The sequence below is a fragment of the Ilyonectria robusta genome, assembly GCF_021365365.1.
Source record: "Ilyonectria robusta strain PMI_751 chromosome Unknown BGZ61scaffold_2, whole genome shotgun sequence".
Taxonomy (NCBI): Eukaryota; Fungi; Ascomycota; class Sordariomycetes; order Hypocreales; family Nectriaceae; genus Ilyonectria; species Ilyonectria robusta.
The window spans coordinates 3789781-3811365 of NW_025764436.1; the positions used below are offsets into that span (position 1 = coordinate 3789781).

At 48.2% G+C, this 21585-nt stretch overlaps 8 protein-coding genes across 8 annotated transcripts; 2 read left to right on the plus strand and 6 right to left on the minus strand.

Moving 5' to 3' along the window:
* Positions 1–175: 175 nt before the first annotated feature.
* BGZ61DRAFT_527567 (uncharacterized protein) lies at positions 176–1608 on the minus strand (the record flags this gene model as incomplete). The annotated part of the gene is made up of 7 exons (XM_046253122.1): positions 176–367; positions 432–650; positions 709–778; positions 888–1030; positions 1103–1139; positions 1191–1300; positions 1414–1608. 7 exons carry the CDS (start codon positions 1606–1608, stop codon positions 176–178), a joined length of 966 nt encoding a protein of 321 aa, XP_046111427.1.
* Positions 1609–1782: 174 nt separating this feature from the next.
* BGZ61DRAFT_527568 (glycoside hydrolase superfamily) lies at positions 1783–2383 on the minus strand (the record flags this gene model as incomplete). The annotated part of the gene is made up of 2 exons (XM_046253123.1): positions 1783–1988; positions 2074–2383. The coding sequence occupies 2 exons, from the start codon at positions 2381–2383 to the stop codon at positions 1783–1785; spliced, it is 516 nt and encodes a 171-aa protein (XP_046111428.1).
* A 1512-nt stretch (positions 2384–3895) lies between these two features.
* BGZ61DRAFT_513749 (Metallo-dependent phosphatase-like protein) lies at positions 3896–6178 on the plus strand. The gene is made up of 4 exons (XM_046252186.1): positions 3896–4440; positions 4513–5208; positions 5261–5698; positions 5762–6178. Exons 1-4 carry the CDS (start codon positions 4085–4087, stop codon positions 6078–6080), a joined length of 1809 nt encoding a protein of 602 aa, XP_046111429.1. The 5' UTR covers positions 3896–4084; the 3' UTR covers positions 6081–6178.
* A 1557-nt stretch (positions 6179–7735) lies between these two features.
* BGZ61DRAFT_411456 (uncharacterized protein) lies at positions 7736–9248 on the plus strand. Its single transcript, XM_046243266.1, has 3 exons — positions 7736–7978; positions 8053–8267; positions 8347–9248. Exons 1-3 carry the CDS (start codon positions 7805–7807, stop codon positions 9134–9136), a joined length of 1179 nt encoding a protein of 392 aa, XP_046111430.1. The 5' UTR covers positions 7736–7804; the 3' UTR covers positions 9137–9248.
* A 1417-nt stretch (positions 9249–10665) lies between these two features.
* BGZ61DRAFT_340560 (uncharacterized protein) lies at positions 10666–11788 on the minus strand (the record flags this gene model as incomplete). Its single annotated transcript, XM_046239321.1, has 4 exons — positions 10666–11234; positions 11328–11485; positions 11509–11677; positions 11740–11788. Coding segments are annotated over 4 exons (945 nt in total), but the record flags the coding sequence as incomplete, so codon positions are not given.
* Positions 11789–15985: 4197 nt separating this feature from the next.
* On the minus strand, positions 15986–16739 carry BGZ61DRAFT_490244 (uncharacterized protein; the record flags this gene model as incomplete). Its single annotated transcript, XM_046250313.1, has 2 exons — positions 15986–16555; positions 16620–16739. 2 exons carry the CDS (start codon positions 16737–16739, stop codon positions 15986–15988), a joined length of 690 nt encoding a protein of 229 aa, XP_046111432.1.
* Positions 16740–17623: 884 nt separating this feature from the next.
* On the minus strand, positions 17624–18301 carry BGZ61DRAFT_490245 (uncharacterized protein; the record flags this gene model as incomplete). Its single annotated transcript, XM_046250314.1, has 3 exons — positions 17624–17659; positions 17796–18053; positions 18152–18301. 3 exons carry the CDS (start codon positions 18299–18301, stop codon positions 17624–17626), a joined length of 444 nt encoding a protein of 147 aa, XP_046111433.1.
* Positions 18302–19455: 1154 nt separating this feature from the next.
* BGZ61DRAFT_339413 (MBOAT, membrane-bound O-acyltransferase family-domain-containing protein) lies at positions 19456–21494 on the minus strand (the record flags this gene model as incomplete). The annotated part of the gene is made up of 4 exons (XM_046239226.1): positions 19456–19562; positions 19627–20485; positions 20546–21183; positions 21239–21494. The coding sequence occupies 4 exons, from the start codon at positions 21492–21494 to the stop codon at positions 19456–19458; spliced, it is 1860 nt and encodes a 619-aa protein (XP_046111434.1).
* Positions 21495–21585: the final 91 nt, after the last annotated feature.

The following is a 21585-nucleotide window of genomic DNA, read 5'->3' on the forward strand; positions in this document are numbered from 1 at the left end:
TATCTAAATCATACTTGATCGATCCCAACTTCTTGACGTCGGCGTCTTTCACACACCCCTCCTCGCTGTAGCCGCCTTGCCCCAATTCTCGCGACCCAATCCAATCCTGCACCCGCCAAGGTGCTGAACACAGTCATTAATGCGTTATCAGGGCCTTGGGCGATGGTATACGCCATCAGTCCTGCCTCGCCAGCGGCCTCGACCACTGCAACGCGGCTCGAATCGCGGTCATACTGCTCGCCGCTGCCACTTCGCTGACGATGGGGATGAAAAGGAGAATTCCGCTGAGGAAGTTGGCAATCATCGCCTCTCTCTCGGCCTTGGCAATCTTAGCTTCTTCGACGACCTTTTCCATGCTCTCCACTGCCTGAGCCATTGTCAGTGCCAGGAGAGACGCTGCGTCGACCAGGTCAGGAATCGAGATCTCCGACGGCCTTGAGTAGCTGGAGGCGCTGAAGGAGGTTCTTGGACTTGTCGTACAACCTGCCAATCACCTCCTTGGGATTGAAAACCTCGAAGTTGTCGCTGGCTTGCGGATAGTTCCGGAACCAATTATCCTGTATCCTCTGACACTCCTTGATGCCTTCACCAGCGAATTTACACCCGTTCGAGACTTTCACGTCGATATCATCGAACTTGATCCGGTCCTTCTCAATGCCAGAGTCTTTAGCGATGACCTCTTAGAAGCCATCCGAGTCTTCCAGTCACGTTGGGCACCTTTGTGTTGATCCAGTCGATGCCATCCGACCCGTCCTTGTAGACGTTTGGACAGGTGGCTCTATGCGTTCAATGGCCGCTTTTTGCAACCAGATAATTTATCGCAACTGTCCAAGAAAGTAGCGAAGTTGCAGCTGCTACAGCATGTCCTCCATTTGGTTTTCTCGCACTTGAAGTAGTCGTCGGTGTACACCTTAAACTTGTCGTCGTAGCCGTTATCAATCAGGTCGTTGTACCTGCCGAGCGCATCGTCCATGATATTGATTTCAACATCGACAATGTACTGGTCCATGCAATAGTATGGGATCTTGGACTTTCAGTCCTTGAGTTGGCCCAGACTGATGTAGTCAGAGTCACAATCCCCAAAATTGCTTATTGTGGCCACGAAATCTGGGTCGTAACCATCGTCTTCGCTGGGACCACTGACAACAAGTCAGTATACGACAATTTCATTCCAGTAAAGAGTAACTTACTCAACATACTGTTGCAAATCCACAGCCCAGTCGGATATTCCAGCAAAACTATAAGACACATAGAGCTTCGCCCGGGATGCCTTGATATCTTCGTCCAAATCGGCAACGCACTTCGTATTATTATATACTAGTGTATTGTTGATACTATTGTTGGTGTTTTTCTTTTTTTACTGTTGGGCTTCTAGTCCCCCCTCTGGGTATGCGTGTACTAGGGCACCCTAACCTCTTGATTATAGACTAGTGTATTAGACCGGGTATCAGTCCACTGCTTCATCACCTTGCCGTAGTCACTGATTCCCTGAATCTCTGTGTCGGAGATATAGCCAGCAGTGTTGGGGCAACGGCCCTCTGCTACATTTGATACTCGTTGGCTGCCCGTGAACTTGCACGTCGGCCCAGTGCAGCCGGCCTGAGCCATCTTGAAGGATCACCCGTAGCTCGAAACTCGGACCACGATCATATTAGACGGGACACCTGTCTTGGTAATTACGAACAAAGACTCTTTCGTCTCGGTGATGTTCACGTGGGAGCGGAGTCCGTTCCTTATGGTGCAGCCAGGCGAGGTCCATTTGTTGCCGTAGTCCCACTCACCTTACAGGTCATATGTCATGTGAAGGATGTAGTCAATATTGGACCCTATTTCCTTTATGGGAAAGGCTTTGAGGTACCAATATGAAGCCAGAGCTGCGAATGAGACGGACTTGCTGGTGCCCAAGGCCGTATTCAGGCCACTCAATGTCTGATAATAGTCCTTTCCGGTAACAGCATACCCGGAAGGAATGTCGGGAATGCCGGGCACTTTCGATATTGGTTAGCATCAACCCATCAATATTTGTGTTATGCCGTAGCGAAACCGTTGACAGAGCGTGAGACAAAGTGTCACTTACACCCGGATACTCCCAGTCAATATCAACGCCATCCAGATTGTGCTTCTTAACAAAGGCAACAATGTTCCTGATGAGCGTAGCTCGATTCGCAGATTTGAAAGCTTCCCGTAGAGTGTTGTAGGTCCTCAGCATCGTGCTAAAGTCCCACCCACCAAAGGAAATAATCTTCTTGATTCCAGTAATAGCTTTGAAGAGGTTGAACTGACGTAGGTGGCCGCTAACGTCGATGGTGTAGGTCGAGGTGACGTCGGCAAATGCGAAGTGTATGTGCGTGTACTTTGATTTGTCGATTTCATTGACGTCCATGTTCAAGCACTCGCGTTTTGAGTTCTAGGCTTTAAAGTAGGCAACGCGCATAGTCTTGGCGGGTGCCGTGGCATTGATGATATCTCTGCCACAGCTGAAAATGCCTGGATGTGTTAGAAGGATCATCAAGAAGCATAGAAGAACAATAGGCAACGGATTACTCACATGAATTCTTGCCTGCTGTAGTTGTGCCAGGAGCGTCGGTGGCTGCCTTGGCGATTACGCAAAAGCCGTCTGTCATTCGGCATTTGCCCTAAATGTTACAGCAAACGTTCAAAGGACAAGAATTCAACTTGACCCAGGTATCACTGCTCCCAGAAGATGGCTTCTTGGTGCCGGGAATCTGCGGCCCGCAGGCAGCATCAGAGATGGACAAAGGGAATGAAAGCGTGCCGGTGCTCAAACAAATGGACGTTCCACGCCAGAGCAATTTGCACCCGTTCCAGCCCCACGTCCTCTGGTTAAACGTCTCAACCTTCTCGGCGGTGATTCCGTGAGAGATGGCAATGGTGGCACAGTTATAATCTAAAATGTTCTCACGCTTCGCCCTGGTCTTACCACCAGTCTAGACCAACGCAGCAAAGTGAGATAACCCAATTCACACATCAATTCACGGCATCTTCCGAAAGCAGTTGCCTGAATGGAGACATGGCAAACTCCATAACTTTGGCTGCACCTTAGTATGTTAAGCCCAAGGACTGGCTGTTATTAGGACACCAGCCCTTCAGCTATCAACATCGAGACTACCTTTTGACCCATTACTAGACCGTGACCTATATTGCTCAACGCCGACGTCCCAATCACACTTCGATCAAGTACCGAAAGCCCCCTTGCCTACCCTCTACCCTTAGGATTGACACGTACCGTCACGATCTGGGAAATCTACTTATGATTGGTTGGGAATTTGTGGGGCGCTATGGGCCGTGACCAAGGCATGTCCAGTTTTTTTTTTTTTTTCATAACCTGCTACATTGCACACAGCAAGCGAAGCATTTCTCTTTTTAACATTACTCATTGTAAGGGATTGTGATTAGGAGTTTTAGATCAACTGATAACAACTAGACGGACGAAGCGCCAATTGTCATTCGTTATTGAAGACAGACAATTCTTTGCCTTTATCTGGATGCTAAGGTGAAGTCTTAATCTAGCTGCCATATTCTGACGGCACTTTTGATCCCATCTTATGCACTTTCCTTATTTAAGATTTTCCCCCGACAGAGTGTGCCGAACATCCGATCGGTGACCAAAAAGTCCCTGATGAACAAACCATAATCGAGCAAGGATGATCCTTAGCGAGCATGACTTGCCCATAAATAACTTAGTGAGGCACAGGAATCTTGGAGTTAACAGGGCAATCCTGCGGATGGGCCACGGAAACGCGGCAGAGGTTATCTCTACACGTGTGGTCATGATGTTGATTATTGGACGGGACAGAAGATCTCCGCATAACAACAGGAAATGGGTCCGAGGTTTGGATTGAACCTTTGCTTGCTATATGTCTCAATGGCACGTGTGGGATCGGTAGCTCTTGCATATTCCAGTCGATCTTTGCTGATAAGTATTTATTAAATACCATGGCCCGCTTTGGATCGTCAGTGGACTTCGAGGTCATCGTTGCAAGTCGGACTGTTACCACAGGCCTCACTTCCTGTCTTCTCTTCTTTGTTAGAGCCGAGGACTCACTCAACACCTGAAGCCAAGATGCAGTCCATTGTTACATGCATGCTTCTCGGAGCGCTCCTGGCTGCTCAAACAGATGGCGCCCCGACGGTCGATGAGGTCTACCCATATACGGGACCTAAAGTCCCAATTGGGGATTGGGTTGACCAGACCCTCAATGGAAACGGCAAAGGATTCCCTCGCTTAGTTGAACCACCTGCTGTGAAGCCGGCATCTCACAAACCCACCAACAATGTCAACGTCATCTCCTTGGCATATACGCCAAATGGTATCAGCATTCATTACCAGACGCCTTTTGGGCTGGGAGAAGCCCCTTCAGTTTATTGGGGAACTAGCCCTCACCGGCTAAACAACAAGGCCACTGGCCGAACAACTACGTACGTGATTTTGATTCTGCCAGCGCGGTAGTTTGAGTAGCTTTCAGTAAGATTGCTAATACGAGTCTATAGCTACGATCGAACACCCCCTTGCTCTGCATTTTCGGCCATTACCCAATGTAGCCAATTTTTCCATGATGTGCAGATCAGCCAACTGAAGCCCGGAAAGACTTACTACTACAAGATCCCGGCGGCTAATGGCACTACCGTGTCTAAGGTTCTCAGCTTCGATACCGCTCGTGCACCTGGAGACAAAGCAGAGTTCTCTGTTGCCATTCTGAACGACATGGGATATACCAACGCGGCAGGAACCTTTAAGCAGCTGACCAAGGTTGTTAAAGAGGGTGCAGCCTTTGCGTGGCATGGAGGCGACCTTAGTTATGCTGATGATTGGTATTCCGGCATATTGCCTTGCGAAGATAGCTGGCCCGTGTGCTATAATGGCACATCCACTGAGCTTCCTGGCAGTGCTCCCATCCCCGATGAGTATAAAAAACCTCTACCGGCCGGAGAAATCCCCAACCAAGGTGGTCCCCAAGGTGGAGATATGAGCACTCTGTACGAATCGAATTGGGACCTCTGGCAGCAATGGATCGGCAGCATCACTACCAAGATCCCGTACATGGTCCTGCCCGGAAATCACGAGGCAACGTGTGCTGAATTTGATGGCCCAAAGAACGTCTTGACCGCATACTTGAACGATGATATTGTCAACGGCACCGCTGATAAGTCTGCTCTCACTTACTACAGCTGCCCCCCTTCCCAGAGGTGAATAGTTTCCAACAAGGAATTCTGAACAAGAGAACTGATCAAGCGCTAGAAATTTCACTGCATATCAAAATCGCTTTCACATGGCAGGAGAAGCGTCTGGTGGCGTCGGAAACTTCTGGTACTCCTTCGACTACGGCCTGGCTCACTTCGTCTCCATTGACACAGAGACCGACTATGCACATAGTCCCGAATGGCCCTTCGCTCGGGACCTGAAAGGAGACGAGTCTCATCCAACTGCTTCCGAGACATATGTCACTGATAGCGGTCCCTTTGGCGCGGTCGGAAACTATAGTGACACCAAAGCGTATGAGCAATACCAATGGCTTGCAAAGGATCTCGCCAGCGTCGACCGACATAAAACACCATGGGTCATCGTCATGGGCCACCGCCCGATGTATAGTTCCCAAGTTTCATCTTACCAGAAGTATCTCCGAGAGGCCTTTGAAGGCTTGATGTTAAAGAATGGTGTTGATGTATATCTAGCCGGGTAAGTCAATTCCGCTTGTGGCTGCAGGCCAACACCAACGGGCTCATACTGATCTTGAGCAAGTCACATCCATTGGTACGAGAGATTGCTGCCACTCAAGACTAACGGCACGATTGATCACTCCGCATTCATGAACAACAACACCTATAAATCAAACCCAGGCGTTTCTATGACTCATATCATCAATGGAGCTGCAGGAAATATTGAGAGTCATAGCACCTTGGGTGATAATCCTCTGCTCAACTTCACCGTCCTCCTCGATCAAGTCCACTTTGGCTTCAGTAAGCTTACTATCAATAGCGCCAAGAAACTCACATGGAAATTCATTCATGGCGAGGGTGGCGTGATTGGCGACGAGCTCACGATCCTTAAGAGTTATTAATAATGTTAAAGGGGAGCTAGAGTTAAAGGTGTATATATTTAAATTGATGCGATCCCGCCCAGCGATATTGGATCACGCCCCTCTCTCAGCCAGAGCGACTATACCTTCCACCATGTAGCCTGGGCACTAATGGCCCTTTCTCCGATGCATTGACTGCAATGCCAACATGCCATTTAACTGGGTGTCTGGGTAGCCTTTCCATCTTTTCTTGGTCTTCCGACATAGTCGTAAGCGAGAACTATCGGCGGCTCTATCGGTGCAAGTGGTACAGATAGGTACAAGGTATGCAGGTTTGATGTCGCTGCTGCCTCCCGAATCTATGCTATCGTTGCATATTGCCTCTCTCAGTCTGCACTGAAGGTAGGAAATACAAGATCCAAGAAAACGGCTTTTTCCCACATCATACCCACAAACGCTAAAACATGATGAAAATAGTAATCTAGACCCCGTATCTTGTTTTTCTTACGGCTCGTGCAGTGTCACGGCGGACCCAGCCCTATATAGACTTACATTTTGGCTAGACGGGCTACTAGGTGTAATACGAAGTGCAGATCGTTACATATACTATCTCAAGACTCTAGTTTGGAACTGCTGAAGGGATACAATTTCTCCGGCAAACAGGGCATTTCTTAACAGCTTGTGTGGTCTTGGCTAAACAGCATAGACTATACAGCCGATGAACGATAACTTATAGTGTTGGTTAACTTGCAGCCGAAGAATTGACATTATAAACCCCAAGGAACCTAGTCGCCACCGACAGTAGCTGTGAAGCTGGAACGATAGAGGGATGTTGCGGAGGAGGTCTGGAAGAGGCAAGAGACTGTAATTAGGTTCACAATCAATAGACCAAGTCACTTATCACACTCGTGCAAGCACGTGATGCAGAATTTGCAACAGAAGTCAGAACAGTAATTTCAACAGTAATTAAAGTTATTATAAATGCCTTGATTAAACTAGAAACCTTAGTCTGTCTGAGTATACTGTTGACCTTTAAATAGACTGGGTATATGGTCTGCATTGTTGATACTATTGTTGGTGTTTTTTTTTACTGTTGAGCTTCTAGTCCCCCCTCTGGGTATGTGTGTACTAGAGCACCCTAACCTCTTGATAGATGCCTTGGATTCATATACCCAGAGATGGCCTAGATAGGGGTCCTTGTTTTCTGAATCGTGACTATCGCGCTGGGCAATACCTGTGTGGAATATACCGTACGGGGTTTCCCAGTTAGAAATGTATTTTTGGGGTCCCGTTAGTCAGATAGATTGCAGCCTAATACATCTCAATCCAACTCGTCAGTCTTTACAGATAATCTTTTACTCTAAGAGAATTCCTCTTGATTCCTGACTACGTTGTGTGACTGGCCAGTTCGTATAACATATTGTTAGGTGTGAATGAAGTGCTGCGTTGACCCAATTAGACTCTGCTGATAATATTCCTGGTATGATGAAATAAGGTTCTGATATCAATGAGCTCCTGCAATAAAGCATTAATCGTAGTGACTTTATTGGTTGGATCCATATGAGGAGTATGAGTACTTCACTGCTCATTATGACATCATGCCACGTAAGTCAAAGACGTCATAGTCAGCCTCAGCCACGATCATACTAAAACAAATGTCCTCCTTGGACATTTCCTGGGGATTAACTAATACTTCTATTTTATTTACCCGTTCCATAGGGAGGACAATACAGACTTAGATTTTGCCTGTCCCTCAATTCGCTCGTATGATTCCTAGACAGTTTCTGGTACGGGTTGCCGGTGCCCTCGGCGTCACCATTGTCATCTTTTGGCTTCTCCTCAGCAGCGTCCCCGCCGCCTCGCCCCCGAGCTGGCATGGCTTTGGTAAGTCTGCCAGGGCGCGTGGCCTTCTCAACGACATTGGCAATCATACTCTCGGGGTAAGGTTACGCGCACATTCTCGATATCTCCACCACATGCAGCATCGTCTCTACTAACGCGTACATTAATATAGTTTCAACAAGTCTTCGTCGTCGGGCTGCCCGAGCGTACCGACCGTCGAGACGCCGTGACTCTGAACACTGCACTGAGCGGCATAACGTTCCAGTTTATCAATGGCGTTCTGGGTGATTCAATTTCAGACAAGGCTCTTCCAAAGGAATTCAAACATAAAAAGATATCACCTGGTGCTCTTGGGTGCTGGCGTGCCCACATGAACGCATTGCAAGAGTGAGTGGTATATGTGCAAACATTCTAACGTGGCCTGTCTTCTTAAGGCTCTTGTATAGTATTAACATGTTACCCCTAGGATTGTTCGCAACAATATCTCTACTGCTCTGATACTCGAAGATGATGCAGATTGGGATGTACGACTTCGACGACAACTTCACGACTTGGCTCTATCAAGTCAAGCACTCACTCAGCCCCTCGCAGGACAGAACTCATACGCAGATACGTCATATCAGTATCGACAACCCGCAAAAAAATCCCCAGACGGCATTATTAGCCTGGATTTCAATAACCTCCCCGAAACGTCACCTGTAACCTTTTCTCCATATGGAGATGAGTGGGATCTTCTTTGGCTAGGCCACTGTGGCATGCAAATGCCACCTGCAGATGGCTCTCTGCCTAGGGGGCGTGTTGTCTCAAAAGACGATGAAACGGTCCCTGCCAAGGAGTATCTACTCTCATACGTGAAGCCGTATACCTTGAAGGATGAATATCCTGACCATACTCGTGTCGTTCATCATGCATATGAGGGTATATGCCTTTTGGCCTATGCTGTCACCCAGAAGGGAGCCCAGGAACTCCTACGCGAGATTGCTCTCAAAGACCCTACTACGCCAGTCGATATCCTTATGCGATGGTTTTGTAATGGCGAACGCGGGCGGAGGCATCACAATTGTCTCGCCATCCAGCCTCCCATCTTCAACCCTCACAGAACAAGGGGGCCAAAGGAAGACACGAGCAACATTGATTCAAAATGGTCAGGTTGGTGGGACACGGCCGAGACTAGAATGACAAGGTGGAGTGTAAGGCTCAATGCTGATAAGATAATTGCAGGGGAGAAGATGGAGGATCAATTCCCAGACAAATAATTTATTAATTTACTTAGTTGGATTAAACTACCTTGGGTTATATATTTTCACACTATGACTTATAATACAAGTCTAACATGAGTTCCCCATTTTCTTCATTAGATATATAAGCATTCGACAATAGCTGCTCGAGCAGCCGCGACGCGGTATTTGCCAACGCTACCAAGTTGCTAGGATATATTGCTCTAATGTAAGGTCATCAAGTGTTAGGTAAGTATATGTGGCAAATCGGCACGAACTATCTCTAGAACATCATGCTTTATGCACTCATAGAAGCTCGATGCCATCGATGAGGTCCCGAGGTTGGCAAAGTGTGGCAATTGATTGGGGAGTTTTTTAGCGCCTTCGACGAGAATCTTGGTTCACTTAGGGTTAGGCTCCTGATCTACATCGTGGAGAAGGGTGTGTTTAGCTTCTTTATAGGCAGTCTTTTATTTGGAGAGTTAGTCGAATTTGATGATAGTAATAGAGCGGAGAGTCCGGGAGAGGATCTTTGAGGGCGCTATAATGGGTGATTGTGGGGCTGGGGATAAAAGGAAGAAGTAATAATATTTAAAGATTGCTAGCAGCCGGGGGATGAAGCGTGAATTAATAGTGAGATACTATATAATAACCAAATAAGGTTAGGATTTCGGCCTGGAAAGGTTAATAATCTTTATATTGTGCTATAGTAGTAGTAGATATAGGCCGCCCCCTCTGGGGAAATACTGAGTTAACTGGGCTTTTTTGGTTACTTATTTTATTATCTAGCTAATTTAGCCTTAGAAGCTTAGCTTAGTTAAGCTAATCTGGTATAACGAGATAGCTTGCGAGTACTTAACCTTTAGTTAGTCTGAGTAACTCTTCTAATCCTCTTTCTAAAGTAAGAAAGCCTGCTTTCTATAGCCATCTATCACCTCGAGATAGCCATAAAAGAAGACGAAGCTCCATCCGGCTCACCAGCGCCCAAGCGGTATCGGGAAGAGCAGGTTCGGGGCTCTGATTCGCTGACAACTCACGGCCTCGGCTTCGTGCACCCTACATATTCAAGCCCCCGTTTCATACCTCAGCCATATTCATGCGATGCATTCGCGCATTCATTTCACTCACCCTTCCTCAGCTCCCCCTTGCATAGAGAGAGGACAGAAGGACCTCTTAGCTTTTTGCCCTTTTTATAGTTCATGCTAGGCTACTGCCTAAAACAAGGCCATCCACCCTTTCCTTTTATATTCCAAGGAGCGCGACACATCGGCATCTACCGATATCGCGCTAGCCAATCCCTATCCTCCCAGGCCCCATTACGACATGACATGACGTGTGGCTCAGCGTGCAAGGGTCACCAATTGACTCCTTCGAAGTTAGCTGCCAATGGTTCCGGTACAGAGAGTGCAACTGTTTAAGTTCCATATCGCAGTCCTCAGTCCATGTTCTTTTCGTCAGGGCGGTTTCGGGTCCTCGACAGACTGGACAACTTTGACAAAACTATGGAGTTCGAATCCGTGATATTAGCCGAACTGAGCCAGGGCTGCAGTGATCTCAGCTGAGCTCCCCTATGGGAGAAACTCCGCCTCTCGCATCCGATCAAATGCCAACATGTAGCCTTCGCCAGGCTCCAGTGTCTCCCGGAACCCAATCTCACTGGATGCACTCAGTTCGAAGTCAATCCGGATCGGGAGTATCAGGGCAGTCTGGAGGATATCCCACTGCATATCCTCCAGAGCATTCTTCCTGAGACCCTGCTCTTGGATCCAGGCCGGCCACGAATATCTTTGGTCCATCAACCATTCAATGCCATAGATCTCCCCCTCATTCTTCGCTGAGGGCCCAACTCCGTTGAGGCCAAAGTATTTGCATAGCACCGGCCACGTCAGCTCCCACGACACTGGATCGCCATCTCCGACGTTAAAGGAGCGTCTGTTGGTCTTTTCAGCGAGCAAAGAAACGTGGATGTGGAAATGGGCAATCAGGTCCTGAGAAGATTCGGTGCGGAGTGCTGTCCAGGACCCCGGAGTTCCGGGGAATACACACTTGGCCCCAGTGCCTTTCACAGAGCGGTAGTAGGAAAGATAAAGTGCAAGGGACTGGGCGATGTTTATGGCATTGTGGTGCGGAATAAATCCTGGCTGTTAACGGAATGCTAGTCGAGTTGGGAAGACATGGAGCGATGGAGACAGCCAAAGGGTGAATTTTATAGACAACGTTAGAAATGAACGCACGGGATACGATGGCCAGATCTCAGACCATCTCCATGACTTGTTGGCAGCGTGTCTCGCTACGACATCGTACTGCGTATAGTAGAAGATATCCGAGGCGTATGGTTCCGGTATGCAAGATCCTCTTTCTAAGGCGCAGGCGGCCATCCGGCCCCGACTGCACCGTAACCCTGTCAACACGTTAGAAATAGGTTATCAGATCGGAAGGTTTTGTTTGCCTTTCCGCCGGTTTGTAACACGAAAAATTCTATCTTCGAGCATAAGTCGTTCAGTACGATTAGAGCATTGTCAACAGTCAGAGTGTTCACCTTGACAAGGTCCTTTGGGCTGCTACCGTGGCCAGTGTATGCTAACAACAGTTGTTAGGTTGCTTATGGAACCAAGCACCGAGGCCTTCCGGTTCCCTCTTACCAACAAAGTACACATGCGTGACATCGCCAATGCCTGGGACAGATCCCAGCTTCTGCTTGGTTTGGTCCCCATCGGTGAGGTCCTTTTAGGGTTAGGGTAAGGGTTAGGTATATTTACTATCTGAAGCTAAGGTGCTAAGTTGTTTTTCAATCTAGATATAGAAATATTCTTTAAAGGAAATAAGAAAAGTAAAGAAAAAGATAAAAAGGAAAGATAATAATGAGTGGGAGAGTGAGCAGAGGACACTAAGAACACACACAACCCACCCAGAGGCAGAGCTGTGATGACCGCGATAGTGTTGTGTCGGAAAGGTCGGATAGGGTCAGGTCTGGGGTCCGGATAAACCGGACGGCCGGGCAAAATAGATAGCTTTTTCAGCTGATACCATTTGATCAAATGGACTTTCAATAGGTCTCCAAAGGATAGGTCAAAAGACTGTTAATTGAAAATGAGATGCTAGGAGGATGATGATGTCTAGAAGGTCCTGTCCGAGACCTTCCCAATTTATGGCCCCAATAGGTCTGGCTACTGGTCCTACCCGATACGGCATTTCCTGTTGAAGGAACCCACCAATCTTAGCCCTAGCGGCTGCAAGCATCCGATCAGATAACCTTTATCCCCAAAGACCGGAAAGCCCCGGCTCAAGGCTCGCGTGCCCGCCTGCTATTCTTCCCGGTCGAGCCATCCCGGTCGAGTCAATTAGCTCCTCCTCTTCACTAAGATGTAGATGCAGGTTTGATGAGAGAGTCAGCCGCGTTTGGGTCTTCATATATTGATTCAAAATATGAGGGGTGGAAGAGATGTTGGATGATGACCCTGTATGACGAAACCTCGGATAGATTGATATCCTGACCTTAGTCAGAAGGGGGGGTATAATAACCCCTCTTCCGGCCGATCCGGATGACCGGCACAAGCAATCATCAACATCATCATCACTGTATTGATCCCTATCTATTTAATCGAATTGACCGTAACGGATCCATCAAGAGATAATAAGCTGTTGGATTATGACCCTGTATTACGAAACCTCTGATAGATCGATATCCTGACCTTTGAGCTGGTTTACCAGCGAAATATAAGTTTGGTTATAAGGGGACCGGAGACTGGGGACCAGACCGAAGCATGAGGGCGGCAGTCGAAGGAGGGATTGATGCGTCAGCACTTTCCCGCACCTACGCAGGTAAGCAACCGAGAATCAGGTTGAGTCATAACACGTGAGGGAGGGACGACCGGAGTGGCTTGTGGGTTATTGGTGCAGAGGGACGAGGCAACCCCACCTGTGCGGACATTCATGGGTGAATGGCCAACAGTACGACTAAGCGGGCGAGGGAGTATAGAAAGGATTTCTTGGCTTTGGCCGATCAGTTGGAAACCTTGATCCTGTAAATATTTTTTTTTATTTACCGCCCATCCTACACAGCGACTTGAGCTGGCGCTCTTTCGTCCATGCTACGGACCACGCAACAGGGTAAGTGCACACTAGATTTATTTCAAGAGAAATAATACTAACTCGAGGGGAACGAGACAGGAATTGTTTGACTTTTCGAACGACAAGGTCGCTTCGCTCCAATACGGATCTGGGGGAGACGGTATCATATTGTAGCCTGGCTACATATAATCCGAAGAGGGATTCTTGGGGAATGGAGTGACACTGTGTTAGCATTCGCGCAAGCGCTTACTGTCTTTTTCTTAAAAAAGGAGGGATCGAACGAGAAGTGAGGTTAGGTGGAATAGTTGGGATCTGGGAGAGATTCCCATCTTTGCGTTTGTCTTGGTAGACTAGCTGTCGGGAGACGGTATATGGCCCTTTGGGCGATAGGTGATTTCAAGGACTCCGGGAGGACGTGAGTACATCGCTACGATGCGTGTGGGATAACAGGCTGTTGTTGTGTCGGGTTTTGCCGGTATAGGCAAGTCCACTGCTGCAGGCGTACATCAGATCCGAGATCGGGAGGTCTTGGATTTAGATTCTTCTTCTTTTTCCTTTGGTGCGGACGGAGAGCGCAATCCTAACTTTGTCCGGGACTATGTCGAGGCGATAGTTAATAAATTATCGAACCGATATATTCTATTAGTATCTAGCCATCCTGAGATCAGGCAGACTCTTATTCAATATAGTATGTTATTCTATCTTATCTATCCGGATAGGGGTTGCAAGGAGGAGTATCTTCGTAGGTTTGCAAGGAGGGGGACACCGCAGCTAATTCCTATATTTGAGGCGTTATAGGATGCCTTCGTTGACAGTTGTCAGAGTCAATACAAAGCGTTTTACCGGAGGTTACAAGCCGGAGCATATCTCAATAGAGAGTGTTTAGAAGATATAGTCGACGGGTCGATGCAGTAGTAAGAAAGGTGGGAATAGCCTCACTTTTGGATATCACAATTTACTTTTAAACTTTAGTCGGTACGCGAACAGGGAATACTGTAAGCGCAAGTAAACAGTATAAGTCGGAGCGACATTGTATATTTTCTGTAGATATTTTATATTTTATTCGTCATTGTAAACACCATTATAATTATCGTGACATTTTATTTATACGTAGATGTAAACTTCATTGTGATTATATATTCGAGACCGACGACCGTAGGGAGGAGAGGCACCGGAGCGTAAGCGTAGGTTCATCCCCGAAGGAGCAGAGCGACGTAGGGTGTGCACGGGTCGAGAAGACCTCAAGTGGGAATCCACCAAGAGATCGTGAGACTACGATCCAGCAAGCGGAGGTGTGTAAATACTGGAGTGCGGTAGGGCATTCGAGAGAATGGAATCATAAAATGATCAAGAGCGACCAAAGGGAGCGGACACCAGGAAAGAAGAGATTGAGTGAGGGCACGAACTCAGTCTCAGAGAATCACTCGAAGAGGGAAGTACCATCACACACTAATCGTGTGGATCGATACAGGTTCCCTTATAATTTGAGCAGCTTTGCTGCGAAACTTAAGTTTGGTTATAAGGGGACCGGAGACTGGGGACCAGACTGAAAGGATGGGCATACCACAGGAGACGCTGACTTGCACGGAACGGCATGGAAGACCTACGAAAGTAAGCCCGAGGTACGAGGGGGATAGTAACGCTAATCAGAGGGACGAATGATAGCGGTTGCCGGGGGTAAGGAACGAGACCCACCGGTTGGGACAGTCAGGATGAGTGGCCACATGGGAGGGGTAGACCACGACACATAAGAATGGAATTCTCTACCGGAGGATGGAAGAGTGAGAACTCTGACTCGTAAAAATTCTTTTTTACTGTTGAACGAGCGGAGCGAGACATATTACGGAGTAAGCATCGTCAGATGGAAGGAGCATACCGGCAGAGCTGTGTCCATAGTCAAACAATAGAACCCACTTCTGCAAGGAAATCAAAACGTGGGCCCTTCTGGATCCATCAATCGATGCATCGACGACTTTCTACGTCTACTAAAGCTGCCGACCAAGGACTTTATGGCCATATTTGTTTACTTTGCTAACCTTTGTATCCTTCTGAAAAATCTGGAGAGGCGGCAGTGGTTGTAAGGCTAGCTCTGACGCGTGTCTATAGTTACGAAATGAGGCTTATGGTTCGCGGAAGCTAGAAGACAACAATAGAGTCCGTGTACCACTGTAACTGTGCGACAAGAGGAACACCCCGCCCTTGATTTCTTACGCGGCCTCGGCGGCACTTCTGAATCCAGACTCGGATATCTCGGACATCTCGTATACATCGGACATCTCGCTCTAGATGGACGGGACGACGTGACGCCATCGCCGTAACGGAGAGTGCCGGGGCCAGGAAAGGGGAATAGAATAAGCCGCGAGATACGAGGAACGAATCCGAAGCGACGACGCTGGTTAGCACCACGCGTAGATCAGCGCCTAACGAGCAGTCCGCCCCTTCAGAGTGCTAGGAGTATCATGCCCGTGGATGCCCAGACCCTCACCAGGATGGCTTCAAACTCTTATCAGTCATTTCCCTACGAACCTCCATGCCTAGGTACGGGGAGTTACGAAATATGGTAAGTGAGGAGTAAAGCTGAATTCATTCGAGGAGGGTTTTCAATCGAAAAACAAAACTTTATGAAACCTCTTTTCCATGCTACTCTCATGTGGAATTTTGACGGCAGTGTGGCCCAGCCCACCTCTAGAGTATTCGAGCCATAATGCAAGACGCCATCTCGTGTTTGCCAGCCCAAACTCGATAATCTAGAGACGACATCTGATCCGGTTTGTGCCATGTCTCCTGGCATCTTCTGCCCCCCAAACGATAGCAAACCTATAGTCGATTTTGACACCCAAGTTCTTGTTCCTCAGCCTCGGCACCCACCGCCATCCACCTAGTGTTTCCCTCCACCTTCTTCACCCTTCTGACCTCGATAAACCCGAGAACGCCGGCAGCCGTTGAGGAGGCGAATGCCAGGCAGAGAAAGAGCCCGACAGACCAAGGGGGTCGAGTATGCCGATTGTAACACCACATGAATCCCGAGAGGATGGCCTGAAATAGCGTGTTCATCAAATTCAACCCCACTACAGTTCCCAACCTCCACAACGGGGTCGGCATTGCTCGTCGCCCTGAAGGAGGTGCTTCCGGGATGCACCGCACAGGATAAGGCACCATGTCCTTCAGTGACGATGACTGAGACAGCCACGGCTCAACTTTAGCAGGGCTGACGTCGACTGGCAGTGTCTGCGAGCCTGGAAGCCGAAACCACGTTCGATATGTCGCTGCCAGGCGTCGCAGCGGCTCGGAGCTTCCTTCAAGGGCGTACCGAACCAGCTGCCAGGCCCCGCGAGATCGTCGCGGGGCCAGCCCAAACGCCGGCAGACAAAACAGGGCGTTCAGGATCTGCGAGTTGATCTCGATCCATTTCCGGCGTGGAGAGTTGATGTCGGCGCAAGTTGGTTGACACATACATGGCAGGGGCGGCGTCGCAGAGCAACAGAAAAATCATGCCTCCCCACGCGACCACGTTAAGGCAGTAGACAATAAGTAGAGCTTTGAAAAGAGTTATGTCCCTGACCCATGACATTGCTAACGACAGCTTGGATGTTGAAGAACAGGATGTGACATGAACGAACCCATCCGGCAGTGCCTCTAATCGCCTGAGTGGTTCCGTCTGGTGGCCGCCATGACGCTCATCAAAGAGAATTCCTGGAAAACGGTCTGCGGTGGTGGTGACATCGTCGAACGCCGGCCTCAAGGCTTCGTCCTGCATCGCCTCGCCCAAATGGGATTATTCTTCTCAGGAGACTGCGAATTTGCTGTTGGTGCTGGGTCGGCTGGTTAATAGTGCGTGGTTTGCTGAGTTCTGATGGTCCAAGGTATTAACAGCCAGTGCTGGGCCAGGCCGAGATGATATAGGGACTGTGCAGGTTTCTAGCCATGGGTATACGTATACTTAAATGCGAACCAGTAATCCCATCTCGTACTTAGCAGGTTAAGTTCGAAGCACGGTCCACGGTCCCCATACACTTAGCCTGAACTAAGTGACTTCGCTCCATAGTTAGATATGCCAAGCCCAATTGATTCCTTGGCATAAACTATTGGTCTTCTGGGCAAAGCCCAAATGCACGGCAACTGTTATCTCAGGATGCTTCACGCGTATGGCACTTCTGCAATTTTCAGGAGGGGGTAACACTCACGAGAGCGTATTATGAATGAATGGTCACTTTGCGGATATCAGTCTGTACTATTACGCTGCGCACTAGAAGATTGCGCATTTGCTTTTACTGGTCATTCGGCGATAAGACATGATACTTTAACGACAGGTATGACAGCTCTTTATTCAAAGCATAATACGCCAAACACTTCTTCTCTCTTATTTCTTGGCTTCTAAATACTAACGTCTAGCCTTTCTAATACAGTTATAAACATAGATTCAGTCACTGCCGCCCCGACTTAATTGATTCCAACCTAAGCCCCTGAACAATACGCCGAAACATCACGGTACTGGAAAGATGCGTAGACAAATCGACATCTACGGCGTGGAAAATAGTTGCCTTTAATTATTTTACACTCTTTCGGGGTAGTTTCTCCACCTCCACCTCCATCGTATTATCACCATAACGGTAACGTCGCCGCTCACCGCCTTTCTTTTTGGGCATCTTTCTCCCACATGCCAGATCAAGAAAATAACCGCGACTGCGGCTATGAGGATTGTGTCGAAGACGTATAGGAAAATTTTGTGGGAAATAATATATCCATCGTTGCCCTGGAGGTATTTGATCACTCGGAAAACACTGCGGACCAGGATGATATCGCTGGTGACATACAAAACCCAGAGGTGTCGCATCCAAGGAATGGCACTCTTGGCCGGCGCACGAGTTGGTCTGATTCTGAGGCGCTAATGGAAACGCATCAACTTAACGACGAAGAAGCCGAAAACGCAGGTCTGACACAAAAGACCGGCAACAATAACCTTTTCACCCAACTCGTAATTACCAGCGTTCCGGAAGATTGTATGCCCCCACCTCCTGCCTGCAGTGAGAAAGCGATGACGTCCCCAGTGACGAAAACCCGAGTGACCCATTTCACCGGGATCAAGGACAGTTGTTCGGCATGGAGGATGCAGATAAGGCGGCCGAGAATCATATAAATAGAGGCGGCATACAGCGCGGGGGCACGAGGATAAGGATGGCCTGAAGAATCAACCCACCAACAGCAAGAGGATCATAGGAACACCACTTTCTACCACAATAGCCAATCGTTTGAACTGCAAAGGTATAGGTCAGCGCTTGCATAATATGATTTCTGCCAACAAAGGCCGCTAATTACGAAGGCAGAAAACAGAATGCTCGATCTCTCTATAGGCGTTATATATATAAAAATGTAAGGAAGGCGAAGACAGCGACGCTGACAATAGCTGCAGGGAGTGATGGAGAGTAACGGTAAGCCTGAAATTAAACCCCGCCTCTCAACCGTCGACTTCGGTTCCCTAGTTACTCGCCATGTCGTAGATTGATGGGGTATGTTTATACCGTAGTCTAGAACTTGCCAAGGGATTAAACTAGACACTGTGCAAAAACAAAAGGACAAGGGTTGGAGGTTGGAGGAGAGTGCGAGGGAGGCGGACGAGGCGGATAATTAAGGAGAGTTGTCAAGTGGGAAATAAGGCAGAGAAAAAGACACCAACAAAGGAGGATGGTGAGGCGGTGATTTGGTATTGTATCATAGGAATAACGCAACAAGGAGCTCATGGCTGGCACCATGGACCTGGACGTACATTGTGGAGTATTAGCAATAACCCATATATACAACTCGATCTTATAAACAGCGAGATACAAGCAAGCGCCGACCCAAGCAAAGTATGTACCGACCCACAAGATCCACGCTGAGAATCCAGGGACTCGAGGCTCTATTGACCTCTGTCTAACTCCAAACAGTAGCTAAGTATTACAGCCCCAAGCTGGAGGAAAAATTCTTTACGGCTGCAGGGTCAGCTAGGCGACTTTTAAAGCGTCGTTAACAAAGGCGTTATATACAGTAAGATGCTTAAGTGGTATTCAGCAGTAGCTAGCAGTGCGGTCCCCTATTAAATACAGTAGCTGCGTTCCCGGCTCCGCTGATATCCCCAACTTCTAGGTCCGCTCCAGGGCAGCAAGCCCTTATGGGTCAGATCATAGCCCCAACAAGGTGGGTTTAACACTCTTGCTGTTACAGGCTCTGTCTGCACTAAGTGCTTCTCCCACCAACAAAATATCCCGAGACCCCATGACTATATGATACAATTCCAGTGGTGATATTAATTAGCATCTAATTACAACTCCCTGGCGCCGTTCTGTATTGCGAACCTCAAACATAATTTGCACAGTTACAAACAGGCTGGAAATAGCTGCAAAGAGGAAAATAACACCTGTTCCAAAAGTAAGTGACTGTAATTGATAATTGGAAAAAGACAATATATATACTCGACATACCAGACCAGTCGTGCAGGATTTGCCGTAAAATAATCAGAAAGCCGTCCAAGCCGAGGGCAAAGCCAACCAGGTTAGCAGAAACCATCATGAAGATATTCCCCACGCTTGCCATACAGCACAACATCCGATAATAATTTGGCGATTGCTCCCACCTTCGTTTGGGAAAGAGGTGGTTCGCAGTCCACTCCGGTATCATAAAAAGGACAATCAGCCATCCCCAGATCAGGAGCCGCATCTTGATGTCGTGCCATAAAGCCACGAAAGTGAAGGCAACCAGATACGTCACAATAGACCGCACCGTAGCCCGCCAGTTGCGGAACGAGGCGCCTCCCAGGGGTACAAAGATATACCGGACCAGCCACCGGTTATACGACCGGTGCCATGCGCGCCAAAAGAGCTGAGTACTAAAGTTATTGTTGACACATCGAACCATGTTCTCGGGGGGGTCGATGCCATCAACGAGCGACCAGAGTCGGAAGAGTCGCCAGGGGAGTAAAAGCTTCATCCAGATAATGTGCAGGTTGAGGAAGGATAAGAGGCCCAGCTGGCCGGCAGTATAAGAGCCCCAATCCGGGTTGGCCTTGCCGATTGCGCCAATATAATTGATATGGAGCATCACTTCCATTGCCAGAAACACCAGAAGCAAACGGATCGCGTATCGGATAGTGCGTGAAGTCTCGATAGTGGCGGGGCGATATCTTTGCTGCGAGATATAGTCATTAAAAGTGAGAATGGGGCCCGCCAAGTACAGTGGCGCATAAATAACATATCCGACATAGTTACGGAAGGAGAAGTCTTTAACATCCGCTGGAATATAGACACGATCTCTCTCGGAAAGATTGGCGGGGTCAAGCTGCTTCTTCCTAGTATATTAGAATATGATTGTACAAACAGATCTTATTAATTTCAGACAACTCACCTCAAGGGAGCTGGAGTTACTTCGGTCAAGACTCCAGTAGTAATCAAGGTTAAAGCTGATGAGCCGTAGAATGGTGATGTTGAAAAGAATTTCCCACCGGGCCAAGATTCCTTTAAAGCCATCAAGCCAGTGGCCAAAACACATCAGCCTCGAGTCAGCTGTTTCTATCCCGTTTCCAACCGTAGTCGTTACTGGTGGCGAGACATAGTTGGCTATATTCCGAAATTGATATCCATTCGACAGTTCATTGGCGAACAAGGTGCAGATGTTGAAAGTCCAAGTAGCTGCAGGGATATACCTCCTTGGAAGCTTTGTTGCGAGTTGGTAATTGATGTACAGAATGAACAAGACCTTCAGAGCGGAGCTTCCATGCAGGGCTGTCAAAAATATGAATGCAAAGGCGTAGTCGAAGGATGCACGCTGGTCGAGGCGGCTTTGGGATGTTTGGGGTATACGCTTGGTTGGGTATACAGCGTTCCATACCCTTCTCAAGAGCGGGTGGAAGAGGAGCAGCGAGCACATATAGGGGAGATTCTTTCGGAAGACATAGTACTGGTTGTCGGAAGCATCAATCTTACGGCCGAAGATCCAACCAGGTGACAGATATCTGCTGAACCTATCATATCGTGGATCAGATGCTAAGCTGTGGTCAGATTCAACAATAATAAAACAGGGTGGAGATCAATAGCATACGCCTTGACACATCGTATGCCATCCAGAGCATGTACGGGATTATAAAGGCGATAAGGCAGATGTACATCTTGAATTCGGGGGTTTTCCATTTCGACGGATGCCCTCGCGCTCGTGACTTATCCAGAGAGTCCTTCGTTAGTTCTGGATCGGTTCGCGCATCGATAACAGTCTGGTAAGGAACAAATGACGGATTGGTGAAACGAGTGTCTAGGGTGTCGATATTGTAGAGACTGCGAGCGAAGGACAGGAGACGCATGGCTGCGGATACGCCGGGCTGGGGCGAAAGAGCTTGGGTTACAGTGTGTCCCAGAGGAAAACTGTAAACGCCTGGTGGGGATGCGCGGGGA